Source organism: Lycium ferocissimum, chromosome 9 (assembly GCF_029784015.1).
Source record: "Lycium ferocissimum isolate CSIRO_LF1 chromosome 9, AGI_CSIRO_Lferr_CH_V1, whole genome shotgun sequence".
Lineage (NCBI taxonomy): Eukaryota > Viridiplantae > Streptophyta > Magnoliopsida > Solanales > Solanaceae > Lycium > Lycium ferocissimum.
The window spans coordinates 1,731,342-1,751,052 of NC_081350.1; the positions used below are offsets into that span (position 1 = coordinate 1,731,342).

Consider the following 19,711-nt stretch of genomic DNA (forward strand, 5'->3'; position numbering starts at 1 on the left):
ACTAGTTAGATAGATATCTTCTTCAAATTGGACGTCTGGAAACGACGGTCGTTTGTAATAATTCTTTTTTGAAGGGTGTCTTATATTTGTTAACCTTTGAATTTCTTTAGAATTCGGGGAAACAGATTTGAGAATTTTAGTTGTTGGGGTTTGAGTTTTATTTAACTCTTTCCATCTTTTTAACTCTTCTTCCAATTCTTTAATACTAAGTTTTTTAGTATTATCTTTTGGATTACTAGAAGTTGCTTTGTTAGCAATCTTGGTTTCAGTTATTTTTAATCGTTTATTAATTTTTCTAGAATATCATCATCTAGATTAAATTCTTTATTTAATTTTGGGAATTTAGAAAATTCTGGTAATTTAATAATTGGATGTTTCTCCAAGCTTGATTCCGTAGTTTTTACAGGAATTTCTTGTTTACTAGTTTCTTTTATCATTTGTTTAGAAACTGTATGTAATAATTGATTTGTATAATTATTTTGTTGGATTATCTTATTGATATCCTTATGTTTAATATCGGCATTGGAATCCATGCCTTCTCTTTTCTAGTTATGGTTTCTTTACCTACCGGTATTATTATTTCTTCTAATGGTGGAACTAGGGACTCTATGGTTCCTCTATTCCTAGTATTCCATTTACTAACTATCATGGATAAAGATCCTTTGTTAGGAACTTTTCCGCCTTTTTCTTAAACCAACTAAAGAATTTTATATTCTTTCGGTTCTTCTTATGTCATCTAACCATTCTATCTTATGGTTAAGTCTTGTTTCAAAACTATGAGTTTCTTTATACCATTCATATTTCTTTTTATGACTTTTCATTTCTGCATCTATACCTTTATAATCTGGTATAAACTCTTCTTTAATCATACCTAAGGTATCTCCTTTAGGTTCTTCTTGTAAATTCATATTACTAGCTGTTGGACTAGTTGAATTAACTTCTGACTGTTGTGAATGATAATAGACTTTAGGGATAGTTTGTTGAAAATCTACTCCTTTAAGCCTTCTATTAATTTCATCCACGAAATTATTATTATTTGTACCTACTTCCTCCGGGGGTTTAGAAGAAGAAGGTCTTGTAAAAGACATTCTATGGCTGGACGAAGGTCTTGAATAAGACATTCGGCTACCTGAAGATGATTCATTAACCGAGTTGGATCTAAGAAACTTTAGGTCAATAGATCCGTCTGGGTGCTGAATAACTTGCTCAATAGTTGAACTCTCTGGTTCAGCTTTTGGCTGAGTTATGGCGTTAAATCGCCATTCATCTTTTGATAAAATATCATCCCATTTTATTAACTTAGGGACAAAGGTACTACTATGTTCTTGGCTTGATTCCATGAGCATAGTAACTCCTTTTGGACTTACTATTTTAGCTTTTGGAGCTAAGGTAGTTTTCATTAGTCTGTAATATATTCTGTATATTATAGCTATTTCTTTTGTATTAACTTTGCTATTCATGTTTCTAGTTTTTATATTAAGGGTCAACGTATCTAGTACGTTTTGGTCATTAATATCTACTGAATAATTAGGATAACAATTAAAGTATACCGGGTCATTAGCTAGGTTACTTTGTAATACTCCTAATAATGAATCTTCAAAGTTTAATAATCTATCATCTCTTAATAAGAGACACAAAGGCGTATCTAAACCTAATCTGTAAAGAGGTTTGACCGCAACTTGGACAAGTCCTATGTGCAAGAAATTAAAATTTCTTTGATATCTTTTAATATCTTGAACTTGTAAAAGTTTAATAGTTTCTAAAGAACTATTGATAGCTATGGTTGATTCACAAGTCTTGATGTTGTAACTTTTTACAAAATCAAACTTTCCGTATTATAGATTGAACGGAATGGTTCCTTAGGAATATTCCAATTTTGTAAATCATTTTCTACTTTAGCTATCTTAGTAGCTACAAATTTGATAAATTGTTACTATTTATTATCTCTTGTTTATCGAGGTTAAACTCATGATTAATAAGAGGTACGAATATTTACGAAGTTGCTTTTTGTGCCACTTCTTATTCATTCTTGTTATTAGCAAATTTTCTTCGCCAATCTGTATTTGGACTTCAAGATTCCAAATTGTTTCAATAACATCTTCTAATAGGATGTTTCTATCTGGATCACCTTTATTATAGGCGTCTAGACATCTAGGATTCAATAAGCTTTTAGTAAAAGCTAATTCAAAATCTAAAGAATCTAGTTCTTTTTCTTTCTGTTTTATTTCATTTTTATAATCTCTAAGTTCTTCGTTATAAAAAGCTATTTTTTGAAAATAGGGAAGGGTTTTCATTTTTATTTAAAACATATTTTCTTTTTTGAAAAGAGGTATGGGTGTATACTACCTTCTATGGGTACATCTACTCTCACTGTTATCATCCCTTATGTTCTTCTTCTACAGGAGTCTACAGTTCTACTGTTTATCTTTCTTAATTCTTAATGTCCTGTTCCTCTAGGGTGCTAAGTGTCTAAGTCTCTTGCCTATGTGGTCTTGGGGACGGGAACACCAAACCGTGTCCTGCTCATTTCACGGCCTCCTGCCTTTCGAGTGACGGCGGTCTATTCAGGCTTACCAACGTCTTAGCCGGTACTTATCCGGTTACCTCACACTAAGACCTCAAGACGGTTGACACTGTTTGACACTGGAGAATAAAGACATTAAAGACTGAGGAAGATGAACAGTAGTTCTGGACTACTAACAGTTTTAGAACATGAAAAGATTATAACAGGATTTCGACTGAACCCTAAGGTAGTATGAGATTTAGCCACTCATACTTGGCTTTGATACCATTGCTTGTACAACACTAATTGTTTAGACGTTGCAATTGCTTGTATTTGTACATGGGTAAGGTGTTAGTATAATATATACACTAGTATTAGTACAACACTAATTGTTTAGGCGTTGCAATTGCTTGTATTTGTACATGGGTAAGGTGTTAGTATAATATATTTGATTTAGTATAATGTATGATCCTTTTTGTATAATTAATTAACGAAGGGAATTGCTTGTACTTTCTTTTTGAATACTTTTACATGTATAAGGTGTTAGTGTAATGTAATTGATTGAAATGACCCTTTTTGTGTCATTAATTAACGAAGGGAATTGCTTATACTTTCTTTTTACATACTTTTACATGTGTAAGGTGTTAGTGTGATGTAATTAATTGAAATGGCCCTTTTGTGTCATTGATTAACGAAGTGAATTTTTTGTACTTTCTTTTTAAATATTTTTACATGTGTAAGGTGTTAGTATGATATAATTGAAACGTTTCTCGAATAGTTGAAGTCATAATTCTCCATTGTATATATAAGTAAGTTGAAGTCGAACAAACTATATTTACCAATTGTCCGTACCGTAAAACATCGAAACCGAAGTTAAAATTACCGAACCATGCCGGATTAATTTGGTGGTAATGGTAGTACTTTTAAAATCCTAAAATCAAAATTACCGAATCGAAATTTTAAATACCGTACCATACCTTATCATACCATGCCCAGCCCCATGTGAATTGTGACCAATTCATTTCCGTGAATATTTGCAAACCAACCGGTTTGTCTACAGTGACATCCGATACGTCTTGTTTAACATCTGTAATGACCCAACCCAGAGACAACACCACCAACAATAACAAATCTATTGTAATCTCATAAGTGGGTTCTGGGGCAACCCAAAACAAACATGCATAAATTATAAACTAAGATTGCCGTGTAAAATTTGTAAAAAAATAAATAAGCAAATATAGAAAATATTTTACTGACCCACCAACCGGCCTAGTTTTGCTGAACATTTCTTTTAAGATAAAAGGGGCATTTACGCGGCGTGCATTAGCGGTAAAAGATTACGCAATAATATCCATTTAAAAAAATATTATACTCCATGTCTATTTAGGAAAAAAGATATTTACAAAGTACCCAACATGTATTACTTCGATACCTTTTAAATATACAATTTACATTTTGTATACCTTAAACACTATTTGAATGACTAAAAGAAGTGTCATGCAAAATGAAACACGTAGGGTAATTCTTTCGTCTTGAACGAGGTTATACAACATATTTACGATGTACAATTAATCTTTTTGCCCAGGTATTTGATGTTGGCGACTTCAATATTCCTTACAGTTAACTAAGGAAAAATAACATACATAACTTAATAATTTTAAAAAATTGACAAAATCACGCTAAAGGCGAATGTTTATAAAGAATTTTTATCACAAGAAAAAAGGGTAATAAAAGAAAAGTATGGTTTCCAATTGCATCTCTCCATTAAAAGCACCACAAATTTCATCAACCACCACGTAAACGGTAAACCGTTCAATCCTTTCACCAACATAGATAATCATTTTCATCTCCATCATAAAGCCATCACCGAGATGCCCTTAAACCATCCTTTAACCCTCAAAAACTCTAAAACAAAGCTTCCCTTCGATAGAGTTCAGTTGAAGAATGATAGCAAAGATGAAAGAGAAAAGAAAAAGAAACAAAATGAAGGGGAAAAAAAAAAAAGAATAGGATGAGAGAACTGGAAAGGGACAAAATTGCCCCTCAGCTATACAGGATAAAACACCTTTACCCTTTTCTATAAGAATTTTTGATTTTTTAAAGATTCCATTAGTTGAAATGGGAACAATGATTCTAAAAAGATACAAGGACAATTGTTAACCACTTTTGTAACGGCGAGGCATAAAAGATGCCCAACTATTAATGACATGCAAATGTTTCCCTGAGCATATAATTCAACATATAATACAGAGGGAATTTTGGTCATTTCCCGTTATTTAAACATGAGTCAGCCCGCCTCTAAATTTCGCTCTACGGGTTAGAGGGTACGAAAACTAGTTTTGCATAAAAAATTGCTGGTGACAAAGTAAGATGAAATTTAACCAAGGGGTTTGGGGGGGAACCAGAGATTTTCACTTTTTTTAATGACGATGCTGTTATAATCAACTTTGCCTTACCTCAATTATTCGTAAGTCACCTCCACTACCTCCCACCAATACAAGTACCAAATAACTCTACCCGCCAAAATTTAGAAAGATAAAGAGAAATCACCAAGTATTTTTCGTCTAAGAGCTCTCCGCTTTTTCACAGCCTCTTTCTTTTTATCAAAATTACCCCCACTATATTTATCCTTTTGAAGTTCTCTGTCTTTGAAATTTATCATCTTCTGTGTGGACAAGTTTTGCAAGAGAAATAATTTACGAAATTTGAATCCGAGCTAACCAAGTCTTACAATAAATGACAATTGAAGCAATTTATCATGGTTCAACAACAATGAGCCTCTATTTTGTGCAGGGAAGCAACGTATCTACACAGGGAATATGCAGTGTAAGAACTCATCAGATTACATATCTATATACAGAGAATATGCAGTGTAAGAACTCATCAAATTATATATATATATATATATATATATATATGTGCAGCGTAAGAATCCCATTTCCCAGATCAGAACCTATCAAACACAACTGAACTGAAGCAAACAATGTACGAAGATTCAAGACAGAAAACTTAACAGCAAGTGGTAAAGGTGGGTATGCAAGTTATAAGGGCACTGTCCACGGAAGTTAGAGAAGAACTAACTCTCTTTCTTTAAGTTAGAGAAGAAGTAACTTGAAAGTTATAAATCAGGACCGTGGAAAGTTTCAGAATAACGAGATGAGCAGTAAACAAAACTTTCTAATGCTTTTAATTGATATGAGTAAAAAAAAAAAAACTCAATAATGAGCATGGCATTTGCAACTGTTAGTGCTATTGGACTCTAATGACTTTTCCCTTTCTCCAACAGTCCTACAAGCTATGCCAAGAGATCTGGAAAATGGATAAAAGATTACCGCCCTACACATTTAATTACTAGCAAGCTCCTAATGGATGAGCAAGGCTTGAGGATGAGACCAAAAACCACGTCGTCAAGTGGTGCAAGACGAGTCTGAGACCCAGTTTCAAGAATGGTTGAACCAGGGCCTGATAGAACCATTTACATGTCCATTACTCTGAATTGCAACACCATTTGGAATCAGGGAAGGGGGCCGTCCAACAGCCATAGGAGGAGGAGCAGAAGGAAACAGTGTATGAGTGGGTGGAAGGTTATGGGGGCTTACTAGAGGACTACCAGCTGGACTTCCTTTACGCTGTTGGATGGAATGGATCTGGCTAAGTCCTTCTTCATGAATCCGTGCTAATGTCTCCAACTCCTTCATCGATAAAGCTTCCAAGCCAGCCCCATATAATGGGGCATGCCGAGACATTTCTTCCTGAAGTGATGCTTCTAACTGACGGATGTAGTGCTGAAGATGAAACAACCAATAAAATGATAAGGCATCAGTTCTGACTCCTAGTCTCGTATCACATGTAAGTTTTACAAAATAACAATGCATGGTCAGATGTGGAAGATGGTGAAAAGAGAAAGATGAATATACAAAGGACAAGGGCAAACAAGTAAACGGTCAAACTTGCTACAACATGATAACAAGTAAATGCTCAAACTTGCTACAACATGATAAAAGAAGCCCCCGAAAAGATTATAAAGACGTTGGCAAATTTCTTGCTTTTCCAGCTCTTGCTATACCCATCTTCAGGAGGAAGTGCAACCAAAGTCGCATGGAACAATAACAAGAGGAAAAAAATTCATATAATGCATCATATGCGGCATCAAAGAAAGAGGAAAAGCAGTATCAAGAGCAAAAACCTGGCAGGCTTCCAATTTGGATTCCATCCCGTCAATAAATGCTTCACAGCGAGCAACCTGCTCCTCCTTTTCACGTTTCTCCCCTTCCGTTTGTCCAACTGTTTGTGTCAACCGGCGTACTTCATCCTCAAGCGATTTCCGTATTTCTTCTCGTGTCACATTTTCTGTCGCATAACGTTTCAATTCTTCATCGAATCTTTTTCGAGCAGCTTCAGCATTTTTCAACCTTTCAGCAAGAGCATTTTTCTCCTTCATCACTCTCTGTAAGATTGCAAAATTACTACCAGTGGCCTAGAAGATAACATGTCTTAAGTGTCAATTAATTTGGGCAACCCCCCCACCCCCCCAAAAAAAAAAAAAAGCTCCAATCGATGTATTATTATTCAACAGCAATCTACATATTATAATCCCTGCACAACTAGTTCGTGAATCAAATGAAATCTAAGGTGACATTTGGTTTGGGGACAAGTTATACTGTAATTATAATGTAGGATTACTGTATGGGGATTAAATAATGACGGGATTGTTTAGTGGATATACTTTTATCAGTGGATGTTTGGTTTATTGGACTAAAATGGGATATACAAGGTATAATATAAAACATGTGTTTGCTTTAGATTAGATAAACTTGGATAAACTTTCATTTTCAATTTTAAACTTGGCTTTCTTAAAAGACTTCGGGAGAAAAGGCTTGGAGAAGAGCACATATGTCATTTGTTGTTTTATTCCAGGATTAGTAATCGGGGGATTGTTGTCCTACATAGAGTGTGGCATAAAAATAATACCACAATTATGGAATAAACAATCCCGGGATTACTAGTCCTGGAATTAAAAATTCTACCAAACGTGGGATAAAATAATCGCACATTTTATCGCAGGATTATAATTCCTATCCTTTTATTTTATATATATATATAATAATGGTAAGGTATATTATAATCCCTTATCCCCGTGACCAAACGACCTCCAAGAATTGGACATTTTATATGGTGTTTCTATATAAACGACCACATTTTATACAGTGTGTCACAATTATCCCCTTTCAATCACACAGGTTCATGAGATTCCCATATTAAGGAGACTACAGCATGGTTCCTAAGAAAAAATGTGTGAATCTACACTTTTATTTCCTTCCATTCTTAATTTTCTTCACAGGTTTTCCAGCAACGAAACAGCAAAGAAAAGAGCACACTATTTAGGATTGATAAACCTAATTAGGACGTAAAAGAGGATTAATTACGCCATAACTAAGCAATACACTGACAAGTTGAACCAACTTGACACTTAAAAGTACATGAACTATTGTACACATAATTTCTTTCTTCTTCTTTTTTTTTTTTTTTCACTGACCGAGGAATCTGACTTTTCAACTTTGCAACTCAGGAATAATGAACCCACTCAGCAACTCCTCTACCCTTCTCCACTTAAATACCAGATTTGGTGCAACAGCAAGGCAAACTGGACATGTGTCTACCACACATTTAGCAATGTACTGCCTTTGCCGTTGAGTTGAATCCCTGTGTACCATTGTACTTATAACCAATTGAATGCATAAACAAATTCTGGTTCAATCAGACCAAGAATCCCAAATTCAAAGAATGTATGACGTCTCTAGTTACATAAATTTGTATAATAAAACAACCAAAATTCACAACTCAAAATGATTCTCCCCCTTCACCAAACATAAGCAATATTTTGATTCTCCCAAAAGAAAAGAAATTACTCCCGTAATTCTAAAATGCATGATAAATTTATAACTAGTCAGAGTACAAGTGCTAAGGAGTCCAAATTTCAGGTTGATGTAGGATACTGATATGAGTTAAAATTAAAACTTGTATATTCTGACACTACACTGAAAGGCATTGTTAACCACGCTTATCAATTTTCTACAATTACTTAAGAAAACGATAAAAGGAAAAGAAGTTTAATCCTCCAAGATAATTTTGTCATACCAAATGAGGTAGTGAGTAATGAAAACAGGCAGCAAAAAGATAAGAAATAAAAAAGAGATCACTGGAAATTAAGGCAGAACATGGAGTGAGGGCCATTAAGCTTTGAAGCTATCTATAAAAAACCAAGCGTCTGCGGAAATGACAGGACTGAGCATAGGGCTAAATAAAGCCTCGAAGCTACCCAAACAAGATTAAACTTTAATTTTGCTTAGATGGTATTAAAGTTCAAAATTGTTTAGCTTCAAGGCTTTAATAAACTCATCAAGAAAAAAATACAAAATCAAGCCTTTATGAAAAATAATAACAGGTGCCAATTCAAAAAATGAACTGCCGACCTTCAATTCATCATGTTTCCGTGATTTCAATTGGGAAAGTTGTGTTTCTGCATCATGCAAGCGATCTTGAAGAGCCCTTTTCTCTGCTGTGAGCCTAGTAATTTTGTCATCACGTTCAGACCGTAGCCATTCAAGTTGACTTTCAACTTCTTGTATTTGTTCCATGAGTTCCTTCCTTTCTCCAGCAAAACGATCCATCTCAGCCCTCATCTCAGACTGCGCCGTAAAGTTTGTCAAATTAAATTTCATTAAAGAAGATATTTCTTCACAAAAACATCCACCAAGAAAAAGAATCAGACACCCAACACAAATGATCAAAATACCTTGAGACGACTATTAGTAGCCTCTGAATCGTTAAGCTTTTGGGAAATGGTAGCTTTCTCTTTAGCCATATTGGCACTTTCCGCTTTCCTTTCCTCACGAAGGCGTAGAATTTCGTCTTCACTGGTGCAGTACTGATGCCAAAGTGCAGCACGATCAACATTTGCAAGTTCAGCCACCTCCCTCATCATGCTAAGAACTGGTCTGACAATTTCTTGCTCCTCATTAATCAAGATCACCAAAATCTCCAAATCTAAGTCTACTTCACGTGCACCTTCTGTAGAACTTGTGGCACGATCAACAAGCCTCTTGAGGATCCTCAATCGGTAAGACTCGTCAGCATACCATTTGAACAAAATGGTGTAAAGCAGCTTTACAAAACCTTTTACATGCGGATCTCTAGAAAGTGCCAATGTCTCGGCAAGACCAAGAATTGAAGTAAAGTCATCTCGCTGAGCTCTTAATTGCTCAATGGTTCCCTCTTCTACAACCAAATCGGTATGCTGAAAATTTTCAGCAACGTATTGAGAGGTCAAATTTAATCTCCGAGCAAGCCGCCTCTCCAAAACCATTGCTACAGACTGGGCGACAAAGGCCCCTCGAACTACAGCTTTTTCAAAGGTCTGGGAAGCTTCAACAGCAAGGCAGGGAATTGACAACATCTCAATCAGTATAAAAATATCAGAAAAATGATGAGTCAAATGGAAAGCTTGTTCATCCCCTGTATGTGGTCTGTCAGAATTGTGACAACTTTCATCAACTAAGAAAAGCCCACAAGGTACAGCGGAGTAGTTGTCACAAAAATCATTCTCACAATCTATATCTCTCAGAAGAGCTCCAGCAATATCTGCACAGCTATTTACAGTTCGACTCAAATAATCAAGAACACATGCAGAGACTTCGGTTCCCAAATTTTTAAGCCTGACACGTATGGCTCTAACCTGCAGGGGAAATCAAAACGTTACACCACTAAAAAGATGAAAGGAATGGCTAAATACATACAAAACCAATTCAAAGGCATACTGCTTCTGGAATATGTTGGCAGTGAAGTGCGGCCTTGAATATAAAGTCCGCTGTTGCTGCCAGAGGTTCATCATTGGAATCTGCTAAAAGATCAAATGACTGAAAAAGAACACGTTCCCATACATCACTATTACATTCCAATTGGCCGAGTGCACTGAAGACCTGAAAGAATTAGCAATCAGATCATCAGAACTGCAACTTTAAGGATCCGGAATCTATATTATCCCAAGGCTATACATGATTAAAGACCAAAGTTACATTTTCATATCTCAAATGAATAAAAGAAAGATGATTTCTGATTATCTTACTGGCATCCTTAGTGCCGGTTCGGCATCTGGCTTCTGAAGTCGTTCGAGAAGCGCACAAGCAGCAAGAGGATGTTCTGAATGCTCAACTAGTTTCGGTACAAGACCAACTAGGTCTGCTTGCAAATGCTTGGGAGCTTTATCCAGTACAAGCACTATCTTCTGCGCAGACTGCGGCCTCCTCCTTGGTTCAGGACAACCTTGAGGAACAGCTCCATCAAGTGCTCTCAAGGAGTTGATTATCAACCCAAGAAGCTCCTCGGATTGCTCCGGCCATTTGGTCTGAAATTACAGTGTCTTTGAATGGTCTATACAAGCAGTATTATTAAAAGCAAAAAGCGCAAAAAAGCTCTAAGGTCAGCTGGGGCTTTAAGCGCAAAGCGCAAATAAAGCATGGGCTTTAATGAAACAAGGCGCAATGGTGAAAAAATACATATATATATGTATATATAGTCCAAGACTAATGATAATAAGCATGAACAACAAATATATGGACAACAAAATTGTAAAAACATTAGGATAAAGTGAAATATCAATTATCTAGTGTCACCTCTTCAAGAGAGGCTCATTATCAAGGAAAAGTATGTCTTAGAGCCTTGTTGATGACACTGAAGCGCAAATAAAGTGAGGCGAAGCGCTCAACATGTTTTGAGCCTCGCTTGTGGCTTAAGCGCGCTTTAAGTGCGCCTTTGACAACACTGTATACAAGAACAAGTTAAACCATAAAACTTCAAGAACAAGCTGGCAGCTGTACCTTTGCGCGCAGTGAAGGATTTTCGGAGAAACTACCAGCAGATGTTTCTGATGGACAAATAGGCTGGACCGAGAAAGCTTTCTCAGGAGCATCACTCCCACCAATGTCAGAGCTTTGCACAGCAGATGAATTCATGCTTTCATCCGCCGCTGAATCCTGTCTCTCATGGACTAAAGGTTGCGAAGGTTCATTTGCACCATTGCACCTATCAGACTCCAATTGACTACTTCCTCCACTGCCATTTGCAACAGCTTTAGAACTCACTTCAAATGACTCATTGCTAGAACTTTCTTCCGAAGGTTGACAACATTCGACCATTATATCCAAAAGCAAATCAATGATTGCTTGCTGCAAGACTTTTACGCCCATCAGCAAGTTCATTAAACTGGGGGAAGATTCTTCACTCTTATTTACTTTCTTTCCATCATTACAGCCAGATATCTTAGTAGGAAGGAGCAAGCGCTTTACTTTAGCAGGGTCATCAAGATACACACGAAGTCCGGTCAGGAACCCAGCTATTGCACCCGCATCCATAAGAAGTTTTTCCCTTAAAGTGACCTGTGGCTGTGAAGGATTAGCTCCATAAGTGAGGTGAAACCCTGCTCTAGAAAGAAGATTCCGGAAGATATCTTCTTCATCTCCGCTGATTCCTTCGCTATCTTCTGAGTCAACGAGTTCATCAGGATCAGTTGTCAGAGCATCTTGATCATCCTCGGACGCCAACACCTAGAGGAAGAAAAAGTGAAATTGCTAAATCAAAACATAAAATTCCACCTGGATGCAAAATTTGAGAGACTTATGGCATGGTGGCATTCAAATATGTCCACCGACCACAAAGGTACCTCAATCAATCAACAACATCTCAATCCCAAACTAGCCTCTATAAATTAAGCTCTAGTCTGACCACAAAGGTGCTACTGTCCTTAAATAACTAGAGAGTGTGGCACTCGCCGTAAAATATAAAACCTCAGACTTTGGAGATCATTAAAAGATGATACGATATCCTGTATTTCCTAATGAGTTAATAATGCAAAGGGGCTCATACTTAACTCTACTGGACAAGAGCCTATATACCTGCCAAGTCAAAACCGTGGTGAATGATGCCAAAATTGTCAGTTCACATTGAACAGTTCTAAATTCATTTTAAGTTTTCAGGAGAACATTTTAATCTTTAACCATAATGAATCAAGTGACCTATAGTACTCAGTTCCCAAGCAGAATTCTTCATTTCCTTAATGCAGAAAGTTCTATCATGATATGATTACCACACAGGCACATACCCTTGCATTTTTTACTATCTTTTTGCAATTATAACATGAATATGTAGTGAAATATATGCAACAAAAGATGCTGAAGAGCAATGTCCCTTGAACCAAACCTATGGTTAGCTCAACAAAGGGGGCAGTGAAAGGAAAAGCCCGAAAAAAGTGCTTAACAAAATTATAATTACACAATGAGCTGAAAGTAGCTAGGTTGACAATTAATATTGGTCATTTACCAGTTGACTACAGATAATTAACATACTACTGTATGTTAGCTAGGTTAATATATTATGAGGGTATGTTAAGTTAAACTTCACATACAAAGAGCCCACACCAACATAGTGACAAACTGAAAGTCACACATAACTTATTTTGTCTGCATAAAGAACCGACTTCTCAATCCCAATGTCAACCGTAAATCCCAACCCCCCAACCCCCACTTGCTTGTGCATATGAATCTTTGTTTCCTTCTGGAATCTCCAACTGGATTTCGCTTTCCAGCCAACAATTTCCTTCTGCCACAATCTCCTCAGGACACAAGATATTATGAGGAGAAAATGTTGATCAAGAGGAGAATCGCAGAAGGAGATATAAGGAAAGGGACTGACATAGAAGTTTTTCTATACAAGGTAATCCATTTTCTTGAATTTCACCTTAGCTTTTGTTTTGATTACAGAAATCATTATATTTTTCCCCAATTTCTCCCTCGATTTTGGCCAAAGTACTCAAAATAGGTTGACCAAATCCGGTACGGATTCCACACCCACATCGTGTCAAGATTGGTGCGCCACCGAAAGTGAAGAGTCAGAGCAACTTTGGTCCTTATATACTTGTTGAATAGAGTACATTTATCCATTTAAGACGGATGTAATTTCGATTGATAGTAACAAAATTTTTAACTTATCATGTCTAAACTCTTTTTATTTTGGAGATAAGTCTGGACTCTAAATTCTTTTTGGGAGATACTCAGTCCTTTGGAGTCCAGATTGAATACAAAGCCCCATTTAAACTTGCTCTAACCCTCCACACTAGCCAAAGTGTGTCAAGTTCTCAGGGACGGATTTACTAACTTGTTGCGGGGTGTCTGTGCTTGTGTGCCTAGATATATGCATCCTCACCCCCTCTCCCTGTTAATTCCACCAATACTAGTGACAGGAAAGGGAGGAGAAGGAGTTTAAGTTGGATACTCAGTCCTAATGAACATCCTAGACATTCTCAGAAAGAATCCACCCATTCAATGAAGAAGATTTAACAGCAAACACGTTAAATCTATAATTCATTTGTAACCTATATGATATCCTACAGAAAAAGTGCAGCTGGAGCAATTTTCTCCTCTCATATAAAGAGGAAGCAATGTGTCGTAAGTTACATATTGCATCATGACAGTACATACAACAAGAAAAACTACAAATCATGACAGTACCTAATACTCAAAAACCTAAATTCTAGAGGCACATATTTCACTGCATCACAAATAGAGAAAAGAAGGAGAATGAACATCATCGATACATTCATGTAGATTAGGTAAGGAGCATAGTTGAAATGCATGTCTCCATAAATTAGAAAATAAGGTTACTGAAATACACTTTCATTTTGTGTTAGATAAGCCACAGAGAGAAAGAAGTGGCAGATACCTCCCAACCAACAAACACGGAAAACATATTTGCACAAGTGGGTCAATCACTAACCTCAAGGTCAGAAAATTCAAACCAGGGACAGCAATCCAGAATTTCACAAACAAAGACAACTGTATCGCGTACGAGAAATCCTGCATCTGGTTCCAACATATCTGAGACCTTCATAAATTGAAGAACGGAATTATTCCAAGTTTTAGTGCAAATGGAGGACTCCTTCCACACTGTTTTAGATTGATTTTTCTGGTTCAGAATAGCCATCCTATATCTAACCCAAAAATTCTTGTCTGGATCAGTACCAGCAGACTGCTCACTCTCCAGATATATACATATAGTGTCAAAGGATTCATATACTCCTGCATTGTAAGATAAATAAATAAATGCCAGTTTGTCAGCCATGGAATTTCAACAACGGTTTTTAGAATCACAAGAGAGAGAAGTAAAAGGAGGAGAGGAGGAAGAGGATGAGAAGGGAATAGCAACATACCAATACGAAGCTCACATCCACCTGCTTGAAAGAATTTGCTAAATATTTTCCGTGTCTCCATTATCTCCTTGAAGGACAAGAAGTTCTCCACCTTCCATGTAAAAGAACTTTTCTTCCCACCTTTGTCCAACTGGGTACCTCCATTTGCTGACTCATTATCCTGATCGATCAACTCCTGGAAGATGGATGTCTCCTTCAAAATAAGGACTTCTGCAGAGAACACAACAGTATCCTGAAAAAGAAATCCAGAATCTTGATCAAAGAGGCTAGTAAGGGTCACAAATTCGCGCCAACCCCAGTCCTTTGCAGCTTTAGAATACCGATTCTGAGATTCCTTCGTTACAGACTTCTCCTCCATCTTTTGATTCACAACAGACAACCGATGGCTCACGAAACAACTCCAGTCACTATTAGTATTCCTTGAATCTGTGACTTCAAGAAATACAGAAAGGTGGCATGGAGGCTGAGACTGTCCTGATACAGTGAATAAATGTACTACGTTAGTTTAGTGGCAGGAGCAGTAGACAAGCAACTCAAACCGCTCATATACTTCCAAATGAAAGACTGATGCAAGAGGAATCTACACATTTCATATATTCTGGAGTCCAAGTACTCATGGTGATCAGCAGTTAACATGCTTATGACTAAAACAGTTGCAATTGTCAGTACATGAACAAGTTCACAACAGAAGGAGGCATCCAAGAGTGTGCCTGACGGTCAATGAAGCTGTAGAGCCTATTTGGCGAAGCGATTGGAGGCTAAAAGCACTCTTTTGGGAAAAAAATACTCCCTCTGTTTCAATTTATGTGAACCTATTTCCTTTTTAGTCCGTGCCAAAATGAATGACCTCTTTCCTAATTTGGAAACAAATTCACTTTATGAAATGATTTACAGCCACACAAATATTCAACACTTATTTTGAACCACAAGTTTCAAAAGTCTTTCCTCTTTCTTAAATGTCGTGCCCAGTCAAATGGGTTCACATAAATTGAAACGGAGGGAGTACTTTTTTTTGGAAATTCAAGGTGTTTGGCCAATAAGTAAAAGAACTTTCAAGTAGAAGCAGAAGTAGTTTTCCTGCAGTTGGGAAGAAGCTAAAAATTTCTGCTTCTTGAAAGAAGCAGAAGCAGAAAATTATTTTTTTCAAGACAAAAATATCCCTACCATAAATACATATTTACTAAGTATATCCCGAATTAATTCATTAATTTCTAATTATGAAACAACCCGTTTGGTTACTACGTATAGCAACTCATTTTCTTTTGATTCTTCATGAGATCTCAATCATGCATTTAAATGATAAAAATAAAAGTACAGTTACTTCAAATTCTTGTACAATTATCAAGTTGTATTTTATATGTTTTATACTACAGATATAATTCATTTCTTGTCCAAAATAGACATTTATTTTTCTTTTGCTCTTCAAGCAGCTTTATTACTTGAAAGAATGACACTATTATTTAATTAAATCATCATTTTTCTTTGATTTATATATGTATTATATTGATTGAAAATGTTAATATATACTTTTCAATTTTAATTAAATAAAATTAAAAACCTAATTAAAGTATTTCATCATAAATATTTAATATAATTTCTCACTATAAAATAATCTTAATAGTAAAAGTGCATTGATACTTGTCAAACACAATCTGCTAATCAAAAGCACTTTTCAAATGAATTAGCCAAAAACAAACTGCTTCTCATCAAAAGTACTTTTTTGAAAAGCACTTAAGTTTTTAACCGCTTGGCCAAGCAGGCTCGTAATGGGCCATGGGAGACCAGTGAAAGGCAAAATACGCTAGGTGATTTGTTTTGATCTACCTAAAGCCTTGGTGCACAGAGCTACCCAGTATCTCTATAGGTAGAAGAGGTGGATTATTCAAGGTGCACGCAAGCTGGCACGGACAGCGCTATTATTTAAAAAAAAGCAGTTAAGACAGAAAGGGTCGTTTCTTAAGAAGTAAGAAGTCAAGGCAATAACCAGACAAATGTACACAATACATGAAAACAATAGCTTTATTTCTACGGAACCTTAACCTCTAATTATACCAAAACAAAATTTAAGGAAATCTGTATGTCAAAATCCAGAAGCGTCCTAATAGAGCATACCAGCATCAAATAAACAAAATTTCAGCTATGAAATTGCTGCAGACAGCATAAAGGCATACCTCTGGGGTAAACAATCAGCCGACAATCCCGATTGCCGATCTGAAACCTCCTGCTCTTTATGCAAAGCCCAGTAATCTTTCGTTTCTTTAAGAGATCTTTCAACCTTGTGAAGTTGTCAATCCTCCATGTAAACTTGCCCATATGACCATCAGACTTCCTGGCACTACTCCCACTCCTAACACCAATTAATCCTCCATTCTTGGAAAAGCTACTAAGCTCCTTAATCACGTGAAATGAAGTACTGAAAACTGCGGTATCATCCACCAAGAACCCTGAATCTGACCCTATAAAATCTGCCATCTTCATGTAATCATTCCATCCCAAGCTCGTGTTATCTCCACTCTTATTATCAGCAGCAAACCTTCCATAAGAATCCCTATGCATATGATTCAAACCCGGCTTCTGATTCAACACCGACATCCTAAACAAACACCAACAACTCCTATCTGAACTCGAACTAGTCTTGTCAATATCCTTACTCTCTAAACACATTGACAGAAAATCCACCCCATTTACCGAGCTTTGGTACACACTAATCCTCACATTACACTCCCCAGCCGGAAAAACAGGGCTCATAATCTTCTGAGTTTTAATCATTTCCTTAAACAAGCTAAAATTATGAACCTTCCAAGTAAATTTCCCACTCAAAACATCACCACCGGCTGCGCCCGTAACTACTACATTCGAAGCAGAATTAGATTGCATTTCATTGTTATTATCACGCGTAAAACTAACCGACTCATGAAGTATAAGTATATCAGCAGTAATAAGTATGCAATCATTGTTGTTAAGTAAAAACCCTAAATTTGAAGGAGTAAAATCACACCAGCCATGAGATTTCTTCTTGGACGAGAATCGATGCCACGAGTCCCGATGTATCGACTTTGAACTGTCAGTTGGATGCTCAACAGCGAGACGATAACTAGCAAAGCAGTCCCACTTAGACGACGTCGTATTACGAGGGTCCATAATCTGAAGGTAAATAGATATATAACCAGGCAATGCCTGTGAGTCACCTTTAGGGTAAACTAACAAACGGCAATCATAACCACCAACTTCAAAGTACTTGCTCCATAATGACCTAGCTTTAACTCTTGTGAAATTACTTATTGACCATTTACACACAGCCGCATACTCACCTCGCCTCTCCACTGTTATACATGATGACGTGGCTGCTGCTGCAGTTGGATCATCCACAGCCACCGTTGGTTTCTCCGATGATGACGTGGCTGCCGGAGATGATGATGACGACGTCATTCTACGTGGCGGCACGGCCGAGGACGGCTGTGAATGGTGCTCAGCTGATGATGAAACCGCCGTCTCTCCGCCCAAATTGTGGTGGTGGTGGTTTTTCATTTTCCTTCCTATTTTTTTTTTTTTTGCTGGTTTTGAGCTTAGGAATGGTTTTTTCTTTTATTTAATTTAATTTGAATTGAAAATTATATTTCCGAGTTTTCTTCTTCTTCTCTCTTAGTAATATTACATACCAATTAGTTGTGTGTATGAATGTAATAGTGGTGATGATCAATGGCGGAGAAGAAGAAAAAGGAGGAATGGGGATTATGCGAAAATGTTTGTGGGTGGAAAGAGTGAGACACAGGAGTAACAACGAGGGTGCACGTTAACTATCGTGAGCAAGCCCTTTCCTTTTTTATTTATTGCTATATATTCTATATTTTTAAGGTTACTGCCGTTTTCTTAAATATATTGCTGCTTATGTTGTCCCAACATAAGACCTATAGTAATTTTTAAATGTAATTTTTAAATAAATAAAAGGTAATGTCCCAATTAAGAATGATTTTCTCAGTCTCGTTCCCTTGAATTTTCCTCTTGACTTCTTGGAGGGAGTCCGGAACCTAAATGCCCCAAGAAAAAATCAAATGAACCAAAATATTCAATTAAAAAAAATTATATATCTACTTTAACACAGGAAATTCCTACGTTAAATTTTTCAACACGTAAGTCTTCATTGATCGTCTATATTTTCACTCTTTTTTCATACTTTAGCCAACGATTAGTCATGTCTAAAGACTCTGGAACGTCAATTTATATAGAACCAGATATTTGTTTGTACGAACAATAATGTAGGCTCAATACACCAAGGATACCAAATAGTTCAGGTCGTTATTTTAGGGGTTGTAAAGTGCCCGAAGTAAGTTTTGTTTGGAAACTTTTTTTTTTTGGTAATAACTGTGAATATTACCATTAACAACCAAAATATTTACAACCTAAAGAGTACCAAGGACTACAGCCACCTTCCAGGAAGGGTGCTGCAATCTCCTAAGCCTCCGACAGAAAAACCAAAACAAACCAAACTAGTTACACAATTTTTGTATCAGGTATTGACTACTCAATTTCGAACTATGCAGTATATCTAACCTATCTCTCATCTCCGTTTGAATCTACCTAACAACAAAATTGGAATTTAAACTTGTATTCCTAAAGATTTCCCAGTTCCTGGTCTACCGTATGTGATACACCATAGCTCCCAAACAGCAGCAAGCAATTACTTCTTCATTTGACTCCAATGCCTTCTTTTAAACCATCTCAAACACTATTGCACCTCTTGTTGCTTGAACTAGAGCCCTACCCAATTTGACAAACCATTCCTCACCTCATTCACCCAAGAACAGTCAACAAATAGATGTTTTGGGTTCTCCAATTGGTTCTTATCACACAAACAACAGGTAGCACTATTTACTAGAATGTTAAGCCTCTAAAGTCTATCCTTGGTTAGTAACCTATTTTGGCTAGCCAACCATACAATAAACATGTTA

General features: G+C 36.5%; 1 protein-coding gene across 1 annotated transcript; it reads right to left on the bottom strand.

Moving 5' to 3' along the window:
- Positions 1-5,568: 5,568 nt before the first annotated feature.
- On the bottom strand, positions 5,569-18,590 carry LOC132029506 (uncharacterized). The gene is made up of 10 exons (XM_059418748.1): positions 16,934-18,590; positions 14,763-15,236; positions 14,330-14,631; positions 11,380-12,105; positions 10,629-10,907; positions 10,321-10,482; positions 9,300-10,238; positions 8,977-9,192; positions 6,690-6,950; positions 5,569-6,288 (listed from the first exon to the last, which is right to left on the bottom strand). The coding sequence occupies exons 1-10, from the start codon at positions 18,288-18,290 to the stop codon at positions 5,944-5,946; spliced, it is 5,061 nt and encodes a 1,686-aa protein (XP_059274731.1). The 5' UTR covers positions 18,291-18,590; the 3' UTR covers positions 5,569-5,943.
- Between the last annotated feature and the right edge of the window lie 1,121 nt (positions 18,591-19,711).